Consider the following 16618-nt stretch of genomic DNA (forward strand, 5'->3'; position numbering starts at 1 on the left):
TGAAAAGTCGCATAGTGTGGGGGAGGAACGATCTCCTCAGTCTGTCACTGAAGATACTCCTCTGTCTGGAGATGATCCTGTTCAGTGGATGCAGTGGATTATTCATGATTGACAGGAGTTTGCTTAGTGCCCGTCGCTCTGCCACAGATGTTAAACTGTCCAACTTTAATCCTACAATAGAGCCTGCCTTCTTAACAAGTTTGTCCAGGCATGAGGCGTCTTTCATCTTTATGCTGCCACCCCAGCACACCACCGCGTAGAAGAGGGCACTCGCCACAACTGTCTGGTAGAACATCTGCAGCATCTTACTGCAGATGTTGAAGGATGCCAACCTTCTCAGAAAGTATAGCCTGCTCTGACCTTTCTTACATAGAGCATCAGTATTGGCAGTCCAGTCCAATTTGTCATCCAGCTGCACTCCCAGATATTTATATTTATATATAATTTATTATTGTGTTCTGTTCCTAAATAAAAGGATATTAAAAAAATAATTATAAATGGAACCTAACCTTTTCCTATTTACCTATGATATGTAGATTTAACAGGAAGATTTGAGATTTGTTTCATAAGTTCCCTTGATCTGGATGGCATCAATAAATTGATTTCCAGATACTAGTATTCAAGTGAAAAGAAAAACAACAAACAAAAAAAAATGCATGGAACTTGTACTGATGAGGATACTCCTAGATAGAGAGAGAACGATGCATGAAATGCATTGTATGATGAAATATCACTCATGTATCATCAAATGATCAGTTTAACACAAGATCATTTAGAATTGTTATAATCAAATATCATGCATATACAGTGGGGGAAATAAGAATTTGATTCCCTGCTGAATTTGGAAGTTTGTTTACTTGCAAAGAAATGAACAGTCTCTAATTTTTATGGTAGTTTTGTTTTAATGGAGAAAAAAACACATTACTTAAAATTTATAAATTGATTTGCATGTCATTGAGTGAAATAAGGATTTGATCATAAGTTTGCCAGTGAACATCCGGGCCTGTACCCGTGCCTTGTTGAGTAGGGGAACCTTGCGGGCGCTGCAAGATTTCAATCCATTATGGTGTAGTGTGTTACCAAATGGTGTTCTTGGTGACTGTGGTAGTCCCAACTGTCTTCAGATCATTAACAAGCTCTTCCTATGTAGTTTTGGGCCGATGCCTCACCTTTCTCATAAGGCAAGATCTTGTATGGAGCTCCAGACAGAGGGTGATTGATGGTCATTTTTAATTTTTTCCATTTCAGAATAATCGCACCAACAGTTGTCACCTTCTCATCAAGCTTCTTGCTGAATGTCCTGTAGCCCATTCCAGCCTTGTCCGGGTCTGGTCCCTGACGTCTTTTGACAGCTCTTTGGTGTTGTCCATGGTGGTGGAGAGGTTGGAGTGGAAGAAATTGATTCTGTGGACAGGTGGGCTTTATACACAGAACGAGTTGAGATCAGGAGTATCTGGAACTGATTGATTGTAATCTGTGTGTCACATGGGCACACAGCTGATCTGTGGGAGCCAGAATCCTGGCTGGGTTGTAGGGGATCAAATACTTATTTATCTCAATGACATGCAAATCAATTTATAACTTTTATGTCATGTGTTTTTTCTGGATTTTTGGTTGATATTCTGTTTCTCTCCTTTAAAACGAAACTACCATAAAAACTAGAGACTTCATTTCTTTGTAAGTGAGCAAACTTACAAATTCAGCAGGGGATCAAATACTTATTTCCCCCACTATACATCAGAAAACAGTCAATATTTGAAAGTTTACATAAAGTTCCAACATGTTGATTAACAAAGTTGGCTTGTATTCCGTGATTTTCCCTAAGGGCTGGATCCTGAGAACTCATTCTTGGATGAAGTGGACTCAGCAAATGATAAAGTATATAAAAACTGACAGAATATCAGAACGGCGGTAGTAAATGATTTTGTAAGCTGGGAAAAACAGTTAGTGATAGTCAAAATTTCTCAGCAATGAAGAAATATGTTATTTGTTAAGGATAATGAGAACAAGTCACAGGTTATTTAACACATATAGGGTGTAGATGACTATGCTAATACAGTGCTAATGACAACATTCTCAACACATTTTTTAAAATACAGTAAAAACCACTGGGGACAAGATGGCAAATGGTCACGTGTGTTCAAGCCTCTTTTAGGGAAAGACATTGTTGAGTACTCAGGCAAAACTTAAGACAAGAAAATAGTCGCATAATCTAAAGCAAAAGCATATCTAGTGGAATGGGTGGAAAATGACAACTATGCTCAATTTATTTCCCTCTACCAAAGAGCGGATTTTACTTTCATTGGGTTTCCAATTCACAAATGCAGAGAGAGGGAAGAGAGGAAAAAAGATGCTTTATACTTTTTATTAAAACCAACTAAGGCAATTTCTCTGGGTGTATCAGAAACTCATGAAAACTTCCTATACATATTTCCTATGTCCCCTTCTTTCTCATTTACTGAATACAGTATTAGAATTTTCTGAAGTTAGTCATCAAGAATGCTGACCCAGAATTATTTAATTAAAACAATTTTTTGATCTGTGAATCAAACACAAGCATCATCATCAAACCAGCTTTTAATTTAGGGTTGCCTGTAGTTGAATCTTTTAACCCACTGGATTCAGTACTGGAACAAGTGCTTTTTATTCTCTCTGTCTCTCCCTATATGGGGCTATTAACAAATATAATACAAAAGGAGTATTCAATTTCATTTATATGCTCATGCGACTTGGCTGAATTTAGTAGTAAAACAACATTTTCAGATGGCTGACAATATGAGCCACTGATCAGAAGAACAAAAGGCCTCCATCCTCAACACCAGTTTCAACAAATCACATATTGACTAGGCAGAAGTTCAAGATCAGCCTATTCGTTAGTGTGTGATTGTCATTGGTTTCACAAACACACGGAGCATAGAACTGGCTTTGCACCCTACCAGAAAATCTGCCCCCCGCATCCCGCAAGGTAATCTGAAGCTTATAGAGCATTGTTATAAGCATTTTGAGAAGCAAAGAAAGACTATTTCGAAAAATAATGGATCTCAATGTCTCTAAACCAAATAAAAAAATAAAGTGAATAAATAATTCCCCACTCATGAGGTCTGCTCTAATGTCTTGCAAATAAAGATAACCGACTCTTGTAAAGCAGAGGAAATAGATCAAAAGATACACACCTTTTGTGTGTCCATCTGGTTGCAATGTCTCTGCTATCCAACAGATGGCGCATCACAAACATTAGCACTGCCTTTATAAATTCTGTATCAAATTGTACGTAACAGAGACATACAAATTACAAACGTTAACATTAAGGTCTATGTTGGTTACTTAAACACCTGGCACAGATAGTTTTCAATTATTTACCATCATCAAGGCAAGATCTGAAAGACCTAGGAAAACCTCTACTAGAGCTGCTTGTGAATAGGTCACGAGCAGGAAGATTTAGTCAACATCTGAGTGGTGATACAACAGTCAACAGCATGCTGTGATGGTACATTATCAGTGATACAAACTGGGGTCACTGAGTGTTTCGGGTCTTAGGACCTCTCAACCTAAGCGACACAGCTGAGGGGTGATCATGTCTCACCTTGTGGCCTGGCTGCAACCTCCCAAAGACCTGCTCTCTTGATCCATAGGCACCTTTAGGTTTGCTCGGCGGCCCCTCTGCTGTTGTAGACCGTGCTCCTCCTACTTTCCCCAGAGATGACAAGTGCAGGGAATGCCATTTAGAAAGCCTGCCCTATAAAGCTTCTGCATCCCATCCCCACAGGTGAACACTTGGCTCTCAGGCCTTGTCTGTGGCAGTCACTGACTAGGCCTTCATTTTTGCTCTTCTTCCACTCAAAGGCCTCCTCCAAATGCTCCTCCCATGGCATAGTAACGTCCAGCATGACTACACTCTTTGTACTTCCTGATACTAGAACGATGTCCAGTCAGAGAGTGGTCTGGCCAATATGCTGTGGGAACTTAAATTGCCTGCCTAAGTCTATCATCAGTTGTAAGTCCCATGTTGGTTTAGCAGTCCTGTAGGTGTTTTAGCCCTTGGCTTCTCTCCAGATTTAATGAAGACAGGATTGCTTAAACAAACAAGATGCATATGGCAGGGCTCAGAGACAAAAACTTTATTTTTTTTTTACACACCATATCATAAAAATGACTGAAATATGCAAAATCATTTGTAGATAAGGTAGGATTATTTTGGAAATTGTGCAATTGACTGATGAAACAAAAACTGAGCCATAAAACATACATTTTGAGAGCATTGGTTGAACCAAAGGAAGAAAGAATATCCTAACCACCAATAACTATAAGCGGCAGTTTTTTTTAGTTATACGTAAGTAGTAAGTATAGGTTTTTTTTTGTTGTTATGCATCATCTAGCTACACTATAAATAATGTGCAAGTAAGAGTAAGCATTTATTTCAAGTAATTTGTAGGGTAGAAATTTTTTTTTATTTTTTTCAGTGCTTTTACCACTATTTTGCCTCATTGACGGAAGAAAAAACTCAAGGCTATGCACCTTAATGCCCCTACAAACTCCTGGATCATATACAAAGACAGCAGTTTGTGAGGCTGAGGAACTGTGTGTCAGTAATGGAGGTGCGTAACACTGCAGGACCTCAGTGAACTGTCCTGTCTGCCTTCCTATTTACTTTCTACATGACAGAGATCCTTGTACAATACCAGCGCTTGCCACCTACCAAATTTTTTTTTTTTAAAAGAAGATTCCTCTTTCATAGTCTGCACTAGCAGGAGTACCCACCGTTGCCCAGAAATGTATAACTGGTGAATTTCAGAAATGAAAGAAACAGAACATAGAAATAGAACAAACAGTTTTCTGATTCATATTTTATTGTAATAGGTAATATAAGTGGTCATTCCAGAGCGTTTGGATACACTATATTTTTTATTTTCCTTTGTGGTGCGAAAATGAACAGATTCTGAGGATTGCCCACTCTAGAACATCCTACGTAGAGTTGTCCGTGTGAAAAGCATGGATTTTCCAAATTGATGCCTGCAACTTGCAGCGATTGCCCTTGAGCCTTATTAATTGACATAGCAAAAGCCAAACGAACAGAAAATTGTAGACGTTGGAAATCAATAGCACCACAAATACGGAAAGCCAGTGAAAAAGAGTAGCACTGCAACCGTACTGGGAAAAATGGTGGGGAGGGGTGGTCTGTTTGTAAGGAGCGTCTGTGTTGAACCGGGCTGGCATCTAACAGATGTTAGTGATGGTAACTACAGAGAGAAGCGACATACAACCAGTGGTGCGTCTGGGGAAAATGCTGGGGGACGGATGCTGTCTTTTTAAGGCGAGTCTCTGTTCAAATGTGCTTGCATATATCGGACATTGGCGAATTAAAAACAGCACAATCAGTGTGTGTGGTAGCGTGACCCGCAGAAACGCGGGTGTGTCAGCCGGTCATGCGCACTGGGTCGTTTATGTTTTATATCCATACGCCAGTTGCCCTTCACCCGATCAAAGCAGTCGTCCTTCTCATACTTGGGACACTTCCGGCATGTCTTGGCAATTTAAAGAAACATGGGCAAAGAGCGACACAAAGAGACCAAAGCTGTCGCTTGATGGCGCTGAGGTGAATGTCTGTTGCAACGTGTGGCCATCTTGTCGATGATAAGCATGGGGATGTGTGCCGAAAGTTGTGTCGGTGAAAAGGTGCCCTGCGCTTCACCACAAACATTTTTCCCAACCAAACATACTCCATGACCTTCTCCTGGTCACAAAGGAGCCCCATCCCCGGATTGGTGCCGATCGGATGCCCGGTGCAGATTTGTATGGCGGACAAACAAACATACATACACACATAAATAGACTCTGCTTTATATATTAGATTAATGAAGGAGATGAGCTGGAGTACAAGACACTTGTGGTGCAGGGGCAACAACCTGCAATTCTGCATCAGAAAGACAAAAAAGAGCTGGTGGCGGACTTCTGGCGTGCCAAAGAGCCTCTGAGACCAGTCACCATCCAGGGGGAGGATATGAAAGTGGTGCTACATGGACCTTGGGGTTCACACATACAGCAAACTGGACTAGTTTGACATCACAGTGGCACTGGACAAGAAGGGTCAGAGCAGACATCACATCCTGAGGAGACTCTTTTGGTGTTGTGCTGCAAGCTGCTGGAAATGTTCTACCAGACTATATTAACCAGTGTAATGATCTATACTGTGGTCTCCCGGAAAAGCAACTCAAGCTCAAAAGATGAAAAATGCCTGAATAAACTTATCAGGAAAACCTGTTCCAGCACAGGGCGAACCCTGGACATACTGGAAGCTGTTAGGGAAAAGAGGATGATGGTAAAATTGTATGCCATCATGAAAAAAAATCCCCTCCATGAGGCCATCTTTTAGAGTCCTTTAGAAGCACCTCTGGGCTATGTTCTGCATACTGCTATCAGGAAATTCAATGCTTCCTTCCGACAGTACAAAATAAATCTTTATACTCCAAGTTCATTTTGCAATTTCTGCACAATATACCTTTTTTTTTTTTAAATTTAGTTGTTGATTGACCATTTATATTTGTGAGTCTGCGAGTCTATATCTTTTTTTCTGTTTCTGCTAATGTATGCATCTAAATTTCTTCTTGGGATTCATAAAGTTTATCGAACCTAGTCTAAATATCAACAAATCTAAGAAGCTAATGTTCTACAATCAGTGGAGCTGAAAGGAGGGATAGATATTTCGGCAAAGCATACCTCAAAATCAAGCATGAAGTACTTACAGGAATGAAAGATGAAGGTTTTGCAATGGCCTTCACAATCCTCAGACTGGATTTATGGAAAAACTGTGAGGAGATCTCAAACATGCAGTGCAAGCAAGAAGACCAAAGAATATTTCTGAGCTACAATAGTTCTGCAAGGAAGAGTGGGAAAAATTCCTAAAGCAACAACTGAAAAGACTCTTTAAGCTAGCTAAAAGAAAAGAGAAGAAAATAAATGACTGGAAGCTGCGACTTCTGCCAAAGAAGGTGCTACTACTGCAAATAACAACCAGCTAATTGGTTTGCCCAAACCTCTGCACAAACAACATTTTTTTTTCCAATCTGACAACATTTTCTGCATCTCGGTTTATTTATGCAGAATTGAGTGAAGTTTAAGTCTGCAAACAACTAACCAACTTTCTTTTCACTTAGAGATTTGGTAAAACATGAAGATTGAAGAGGGGGAGCTAAATCCTTTAATTCAACTGCAAAATACACTTAATAGTAAATGTGGTAAAGAAAAAGTCTTTTGTCCTTTCTGCCCAAAATGGGCAATACACATTTGAAAGATGCCGCATGAAATGGATACCTAAAAACAATTTTGTCAATGCTACAGGGGAAAAAAAAGAAAAAAAAAAGTAGGAAACCATAGTACTCTTATTCCCTTCAGCATGGTGGCTTAGTTGTTAAGCTTGTGGCTACCTTTGCATATAAAGACCTGGACAACATGAGAAAACAATATCTATACAAATGGATTCTCAGGAGGATGATTCTAAACATTCTAGAATATCTACCAGATCTCAATATTATTTATCTTTTATGGGCATACTTAAAAAGAAAGTTCAAGAAATAACTGGAAGATAATCTAAAAGCAGAGGTCTATTGTGGATTAGTAACAACTCAAACCAAAGCTATGCCATCTCTTATTTATTAAGACTGGAATTACCAAAGCATATGAAAAAATTTGTAATCCCGGCCCCACCTTAAATCCCTTTGCACCTCTCCATCAGCGTCTTTTGTGTTGTAAATGTGTCGATAAACACAAGCAGCCAGCTATCCCCATTCACCCCACTGCTGCAGGAAGGGCAAAAAGCTCTCCCCGCTCAAGTCTTGTTTATCAGGGAGTGAGGTAGTACCTAGAGCTGTAGAGGGTAAATAATATATTGTTATCTGGAACATATGCATTTCATGTGTGTTCTGTGCCTACAAAGATCTATGTAAGTGTAGGATGACAGGAAATGCAAGACGACAAACTTTTTTTCATGTTTTAGTACTAACGACAAAATTTTGACATGCAGATGCAGTGTATAATGTGTGAAGACTGAAATCCAAATATCAAATGAACACATTTTTTAGAAAAGATTTAACAAAACAAGTGTGCTTTTATTTAATAACCGAAGAAAAAGAAATCAGGTTAGCGTACTTCGTTATCAGGACTGCTTTGGCAGTACAGAGGTAAGAACTGCGGACTCATAATTAACAGGTTGCAGGTTTGAGCCTTGCTGCGTCCCAAAATAAACATTTTGAGTAGTGAGCTGCTCTTATTGTTACTATTATACAATAAAAACATACATTTAATTTGAGTCTGTAACAGCCAGTGTAAATGTATGGTGTACTTGTAAAGGTTAGCTTTTTTTTTTTTTTTAATTCATTTTTATTATCGTAGTTGCATTCACGCTCCCCCTGATCTGACATTGCTGTTTTCAAATGAAGACGTGCTATAACAGAGGTGAACTCAGATGATGATGAGGGTTCTACATCGGAGAAAGAGAACAGAAACCCTCCCCGCAAGAAACGTCCACTCACATATAAGAAAACGTAGCTGCACCGGGCATAAAGGTGAAAGATGGCATCGTATTTACCTTGATTTATTTACTTATCTTCCTACAGCGTAAAGTCACAAGTAAACTGCAGAGCTTCCTCCGTTTGACTGACATGGGCATTTTCACAAAGTACATGTGTACTGAAGTGACTTAAGCTGCAGATGGAAGCTCCTATCGCACCCTACGCAACTGTGTTTGATCTCATTCAGGAAAAGATCCCAGTCGCCCGACAGGAGAAAGACTTTCCAAGACTAAGGTCATAAAGCTTATGAAACAGTTTCAAGTACTTTATCAGCATGCCCGTGCCAATCAAACAGAGGGAAGCTCTGCAGTTTACTTGTGACTTTACGGCTATAGGAAGATAAGTAAATAAATCAAGGTAAATAACATTCGATCTGGCTTTTATATAAGTAACATATAAATGTTTTTATATAAAGACCATCACAAAACATAATCAGAAACTGGACTTTGCACAATACCTTGGCGCGCTCTGCAAGCCGTGCTGTTTCGTTGAGGGACAGGTGTTCATATAAAAACATTTATGCTTTTTCGTAGGCTTTGGTAATTCTAGTGTTAAAAGGTTATCTTTTGTTAAACATGCATGTTTTATGAAAGAAAAAAAAAAAAAAACACTAATGAAACAAATTTTTTTGTGTATGTTTCTATAGTCTACGTAATTTATCTACTATTGACTGTCTCTGTTCGTGTGTGTATGTCTCCAGGCCCTCCAAGCAATCTGTACTGGTCAGTTTGACTTTGGTTGCTCAATGGTAGGTATAATAAAACAATACTTTATGGGTGCAAATTTCAGTTCATGATTCTGACATTTTTATTTTTACAAAAAAGGAGTTTAAATGGAGTATTTTATTGAAAATAAAGCAAATTAACACAACAAGACATGCTTAGTATTTTAATACTAAAGAGGCACAACCCGAGATGCCTTCGAAGATGGGAAGAATTTGAAAGAATATGAATGAGGTTTTTCACAGCAAATGATGTGGGACCATCTACCATTAATGGTAGTCAAAAAGTGGACAGCAATGCACCTTGAAATGACAGTCCAAGAAGGCGGCTTCACATGAATGTGATGGAGAGAGGAAGTGGCGGGAAAGAGAGGTTGAGACACGTGAGGATACAGAGGACAGTTGTAGGAGACACATTGTAGGCACACACAAGGCTAAAGAGGCTGACACAGACAAAGATACTGAGGAGAGGTGCAGGAAGAATGCTATTTTTAATTTTTACCTTCTTGGTAAACATAGCTAGACTTGATTAAATTCTAAAAAAAATCTGATTAAGAGTTCCATTTAGAAAAATACACATGAAAAGTGAAGAGCTCATAAAATTTATTTTTACGCAACAGCACACAGTTGAATAATAACATCTTAAAATTAAAAGTTAATTTAAACTAAACATGTGGCTCAATTTTTCAGTTTCTATATTGATCTTCACATAACAGCAAGTGTATTTAAAAGGTAATTCTTAATAACTTGTATGAGGAAAAGGATGTAACATTGTGTTCAGCAATAGGGTCCAAATCTGAATATGTAATACAGTACTGTGCAAAGGGACAGTGGAATGTTACAGAAGCTTAGTCAGCAGCAGAAACTGGTGCAAAATGAACACATCCTTCTCCCAATATACCCAGCATCTCTCCTCTGCACATGTCCAAGCCAACACAATCTCGCCTCTCTGACTGTCTCCCAACCATCCAACTTGAGATGACCCTCTAATGTACTCATTTCTAATACTATCATCTTTAACTCTGCTACCTCCAGCTCGGTCTCCTGCTTTCTGGCCAGTGTCACTGTCTCCAACCCATATAACATAGCAGGTCTCACTACCGTCCTGTAGACATTCCCTTTCTCTCTTGCTGATACCCGTCTGTCACAAATCACACCTGACACTCTTCTCCACCCACTCCACCCTGCCTGCACTCTTATTTTCACTTCTCTTCCACAATCCCCATTACTCTGTATTGTTGATCCCAAGTATTTAAACTCATCTACCTTTGCCAACTCTACTCCCTCCATCCTCACCATTCCACTGACCTCCCCCATCTTATTTACACACCTGTATTCTGTCTTGTTCCTACTGACCTTCATTCCTCTCCTCTCTAGAGCATATGTCCACCTCTCCAGGGTCTCCTAAACCTGCTCCCTATTCGCACTACAGATCACAATCTCATCAGCAAACATAATAGTCCATGGGGACTCCTTTCTAATCTAGTCTGCCAGCCTGTCCATCACCATTGCAAATAAGAAAGGGCTCAGAACTGATTTGTAATCAAAATCCCGATACCCTGTATATCCAACTCATTATAATAACTATTCATGGTGGCTCTAAAATCCGTACTAATCTCTACTCTCTCTTCCGTTTCCTTTTCCGATATCCTTTTGGTGGTGATGTTCCAACAATGATGGATGGATTAAAAGCCAGAAGTCTGTATGACCATCAACATCAAGTGACTCCGTGAGAACTCTAACTAAAAAGAGGACTATTTCATTTATGTTAGGTAGAATGCCAAGAGGGGACCGGGCGGTCCCGTGGCTTGGAACCCCTGCAGATTTTTTTTTTCTCTCTAGCCGTCTGGTGTTGTTTTTTTTTTCTGTTTTTTCTGTCCACCCTGGCCATCGGACCTTACTCCTTTTCTATGTTAACTAATGTTGTCTTATTTTAATTTCTTATTTTGTCTTTTATTTTTCTTTGCTTCATTATGTAAAGCACTTTGAGCTACTTTTTGTATGAAAATATGTTATATAAATAAATATTGTTGATGTAATACCACCTCCATCACTCCTACCGCAGACCTCACCACTGTCACACTCCCCTCGTACATATCCTGTACAACTTTTACGTACTTCTCTGCCACACCCGACTTCCTCATACAATACCACAGCACCTCTCAGTCATCCTGTCTCATGCTTTCTCCAGGTCAACAAAGACACAATGCAACTCCTTCTGGTCTTCTCTAAACTTCTCCATCAACATCCTCAGAGCAAACATTGCATCTGTGATGCTCATTCTTGGCATGAAACCATACTGCTGCTCACTAATCAACACCTCACTTCTTAACTGAGCTTCCACTACTCTTTCCAATAACTTCATGCTGTGGCTCATCAATTTTATTCCCCTGTAGTTTCTTTAGCCCTGCACATCCCCCTTATTCTTAAATATCAGCAACAGTACACTTCTTCTCCACTCCTCAGGCATCCTCTCACTTTCCAAGATTCCATTAAACAATCTGGTTAAAAACTCTGCCATCTCTCCTAGACATTTCCATGCTTCCACAGGTATGTCATCTGGACCAAAAGCCTTTCCATATTTCATCCTCTTCATAGCTGTCCTTACTTCCTCCTTGCTAATCCGTTACACTTCCTCATTCAATATCTCCACATCATCCAACCTCTTCTCTCTCCTCATTCATCAGCCTCTCAAAGGACTCTTTCCATCTGCTCAACACACTCTCCTCGCTCGTGAGTACGTTTCCATCTTTATCACCCTAACCTGCTGCAAATCTTTCCCAGCTCAGTCCCTCTGTCTAGCCAATCAGTAAAGGTCCTTTTCTCCCTCCTTAGTGTCCAACCTCTCATACAACTCATTACATGCCTTTTCCTTAGCCACCTCTCTCTTCACCTTGAACCTTAGCTCCTTGTAATCTTGTCTACTTTCTGCATCTCTCCGACTATCCCACTTCTTCTTTGTCATCCTCTTCCTCTGTATACTCTCCTGTATTTCCTCATTCCACCACCAGGTTTCCTTTTCCTCCATCCTCTGTCCAGATGTCACGCCAAGCACCCTTCTTGCCATCACCCTTACTACATCTGCTGTAGTTTCCCAGCTGTCTGGTAACTCTTCACTACCACCCAGTGGTATCCTCTGACCACCTTCATTCCTCTCCTTGACACCATACCTACCCATCACCTCCCAATCTCCACTGTTCCCTTCACCAACATGCCCATCACCACTTTCTTCCCTTGGGTACACTATTCATCACTTCATCCAACTCACTACAAAAATCTTCTCTTACCCACTGCACCCCCAAACTTGCGGTGCATATGCACTAACATTATTCATCATCACACCTCCAATTTTCATCTTCATAATCATTACTCTGTCTGACACTCTTTTCACCTCCAAAACACTCTTGACGTGCTGTTCCTTCAGAATAACTCCTAACCCATTTCTCCTCCCATCCACACCAAAATAGAACAATTTGAATCCCCCTCTGATCCACCTGGCCTTACTCCCCTTCCATTTAGTCTCTTGCACGCACAATATATCAACCTTCCTTCTCTCCAACATATCTGCCAACTTCCTCCCCTTACCAGTCATACTGCCAACATTCAAAGTTTCTACCCTCAATTCCACTCTCTTTACCTTCCTCCTCTTTCCTCCTGCCTCCGGACACATCTCCCCCTCTTCTTCTCCTTCGGCTAACAGTAGCCCAATTTCTGCCAGCACCCTGTTGGCTGCCATTGTTAACCCAGGGCTCGACCGATTCAGTATGGAAAATTGTATTGTTATCCACATATTGGTTTGGCAAAATTTTACACCGGATGCCCAAAATCCCTGCTACATATGTTAAATTACCTTCTATATCTATGACCTCAGACAACAAGACAGAGTACCAGAACATGCAGAAGAGAATAACTTGCACATTTATTTATATATTTTATATATATATATAATTTGTTTTATTATAACTAGTGCCTTATAACAGCAAATAGGTTGTATGGTTTTGGAAAGCTGTGCATAAGGGCAGTACATAAACTTGTAATTATTCTCAATTCTCTTCTTAGTTAGCTCATTGTGTGCATAGTACCAAGCAGCCTGCCTGTCTCAGTATGGTTGCTGAGAGAGAGGTGATGTTTACAAGATGGAAAATAAGGTTGATGCTTTTGTTTCCTGTCACACCTCAGGGACCCATGAAGTGTCATGATGACAGTGACTATTTGGATTCAGCAACTAATCCTACTCAACCACAACTCATGGCCAATGGGATGAGAGGACACCTACTTCATACCAGTTCTTATTCCAGCAGACCTTGTCTCGTTCCATCCAGCTAGACTGCTCTTTCATCTAAGTCCAGGTTAGCTTGACCTAAGCCATTAAAATTTCTGCTTTGGAATTTCACCTATGCAAAGGTCTTGTATGATAAATGGACTAACCCCTATAAAGAATGGTACCAAAACATCCTCCAAGAGCAACTTCTCCCAACCATCCAAGAACAGTTTGACCCACAATGCCTTTTCCAGCAGGATGGAGCACCAGGCCATTAGGCAAAAATGAGAACTAAGTGGCTCGGGGAACAAAGCATCAAAATTTTGGGGTCTATGGCCAGGAAACTCCCCACTGTGAACTTGTGGTCAAGAGACGGGTGGAAAAACACAAACCCCTAAATTCTGGCAAACTCCAAGCATTGATTACGTAAGAATGGGCAGCTACCATCAGTCCGGATTTGCAGAGGTCTTGAAAAAGAAAGAAGGGCCGATACTGCAAATACTGACTCTTTGCATAAACTTAATGTAATTGTCAATAAAAGCCTTTGAAACTTATGAAATGCTTGTAATTCTACTTCAATGTACCATAGAAACATCTGACAAAACAATCTAAAAACACTGAAGCTGAAAACTTTGTGAAAACCAACACTCTCATTCTCAAAATGTTTGGCCACAATTGTACATACTAGAACTTATTCTTTCCACTTCAACTTTATACATATTTATGCTCTAAACCAACCACAATATTTAGTCTCTCTTACCATTACCTTGTAGGCTACTCAGTGTTCATTAATTATTAGGTCTAAGTTTCAATGAAAGTTTTTCCTGTGTTGTTTTCATTTAACAAATTCATTTTTACTATGTTTTGTTCCTTAACAAAAAAATAAACTCTTTAGGGCAAGTCTCTCAAAATTACTTTTTAGCCAGTAAGCCTATAATATCAAAGTTAGTTCCTTACATAAATGCAGACACATTATGCTTCAAGCAAAATTATTTTCATTGAAAAAAAGCATATATAAACAATATCATATCTGCTTTCGTGATATGCCTTAATTGACTAATGATGCATTTATAAACTATTAACAATTTCTTCTTCTTCTTCTTGATATGCCTTAATTGACTAATGATGCATTTATAAACTATTAACAATTTCTTCTTCTTCTTCTTGATATGCCTTAATTTACTAATGATGCATTTATAAACTATTAACAACTTCTTCAGAAAGTTAGTGACAGATTAATTAACTATCACTCTCAACATTCAATTAACCAACAATATGAAATTAAGGTCATTTAAATAACTATCCATACTATCATGAAACATAAGGTTTTAAAAATTCTGTGTTTAAAACGATTAAATAAAGCAGACTGATGAACAACTTACCTGTCTTGAGCACTACAAGATGTAAAGAATCATCCCGAATATATGACACAGCTGCAATGTCATGAATAGGCACCCTGAGAATGATGTCCTCCCCATCCCTCCAAACAAGTTTGATATTGTACGCAGAAAGGCTGACCACAGCATCATGCTCTGGAGTCAGCAGGCCTGGGAGCTGGTGAGCCTTCTAAAAGAAGGGGAAAAACAAATGAGTAGGGGGCATTTAACCAGGTACTGCTCCACCGGAAATATGGAAACAACTGTCCAGTGCTGCGTATGTACAGCACCAAGTGATGGTGGACAGTAGAGCAATGCAAAATGTAATCATCAGGGAAAACAAAAATAAATAAATCACATCTTCAACTTAGGTTTCTTGCAACTATTTAGATTAAAAGTGAATCCACTTTAAATACATTCTACTAAGGACAATATGCATTAAACAATATCTTGCTGAACACTTTATCCAAATCTATTTTTAAATCAAATAACTGTAATAATTTGAAATTAAGTGCCATATATAAATAACTGTCAGTCTTAACATTTTAAGTGATACACACAGGGTCACACAGAGCATCAGTGGTGGATACTTCACCCCAGTGCTTTAGAGAGCAACATTTGGCCACCAGGCAGGAAATCCATCAATCCAATTAAATGAGTTAAGGAGAATAAAACAAAAGACCATATTCTCTTGTGAACTGTCTATATTTCTTCAGAGCTTTTAAACAGTATTAAAAGTTTTACAGGAAGATGTCAACACAGGTCAGGTGATGATATTACATTGACGATTTGTTGAAATAAACGTTCTGACAAACGATTGTATCATGAGCAGAGGAACTGTGCTCATATAACTTACAAGCATAGTGTTAGTCCATATAATTTCTGTTTTGATTACTCATACTCTATTACGGACGTCCGTACAAATTCAAAAGACACTAGAAACTGTGCTCTGGGAGACAAATGACATCACTCTGACTGTTTATATTCCTCCTATTGCACATGGAAACTCCTCAAGAGAAATGATAAACTCTGTTACCAACACTCTAATGATGAATCATTCTGACCTTGGAATTGTCTTGACTACAACCAGGTAAGAACAATTCGCACCTTGCAGCAGTATGTCCCATTCATGGACATATGAAGCTGGGCATGCTTTATTTAAACATTAAATGCTTTTAAACGTAAACCGGCGTTACAAATGTGTAGATCTGACTATAACCTGATCCATCTCACTCCCACCCACAAGCCTAGTTATCACATGGCAATATCTAGCAAGAAGTTCTTGTTTGTGTTTGGGGTGATGTTTATTATAATATCAATATTTTTCTTGAGCTCCTGTGAAGTTTTAATTTCAACTTGGGCATTTTATCTGTCTTATCTATTTACCTAAACAGAGAACGGAATACATTAATTACATATCACTTGGCATGGTAGATTTGCTACTTAACACTTAACTTATGAATTCATCACGTGAAAAGGTAAGAAGTGAATTGAAGAGTTCTGCATACATAAGCAGAGTATATACAACAAACAAAGGCTTACCCGTGCAGTATCAATTAAGTGCAATACTTCAGTCCGGCTGGATGGATTCAAGTACCCTGGTACTGAGGTAAGCTGCCCTAAATACTAAAAAAATAAAATAAATAAAAAATAAAAAGAGAAAAGAGTGCATTAGTTATATTGCCATGATAACTTG

General features: G+C 39.1%; 1 protein-coding gene across 2 annotated transcripts in view; it reads right to left on the minus strand.

The window, feature by feature from the left end:
* The window catches only part of ccm2 (CCM2 scaffold protein), a 136241-nt gene that overhangs the window by 31511 nt on the left and 88112 nt on the right, over positions 1-16618 (minus strand). For both annotated transcript variants that reach the window (XM_039749457.1, XM_039749458.1), the window contains exons 3-4: positions 16465-16548; positions 14929-15112 (exon numbers count right to left, since the gene is read on the minus strand). In XM_039749457.1, the coding sequence (XP_039605391.1) occupies positions 14929-15112; positions 16465-16548 (268 nt within the window). The remainder of the gene's footprint in view (positions 1-14928; positions 15113-16464; positions 16549-16618) is intronic.

The sequence above is a fragment of the Polypterus senegalus genome, chromosome 3 (assembly GCF_016835505.1).
Source record: "Polypterus senegalus isolate Bchr_013 chromosome 3, ASM1683550v1, whole genome shotgun sequence".
NCBI classification, from domain to species: Eukaryota; Metazoa; Chordata; class Cladistia; order Polypteriformes; family Polypteridae; genus Polypterus; species Polypterus senegalus.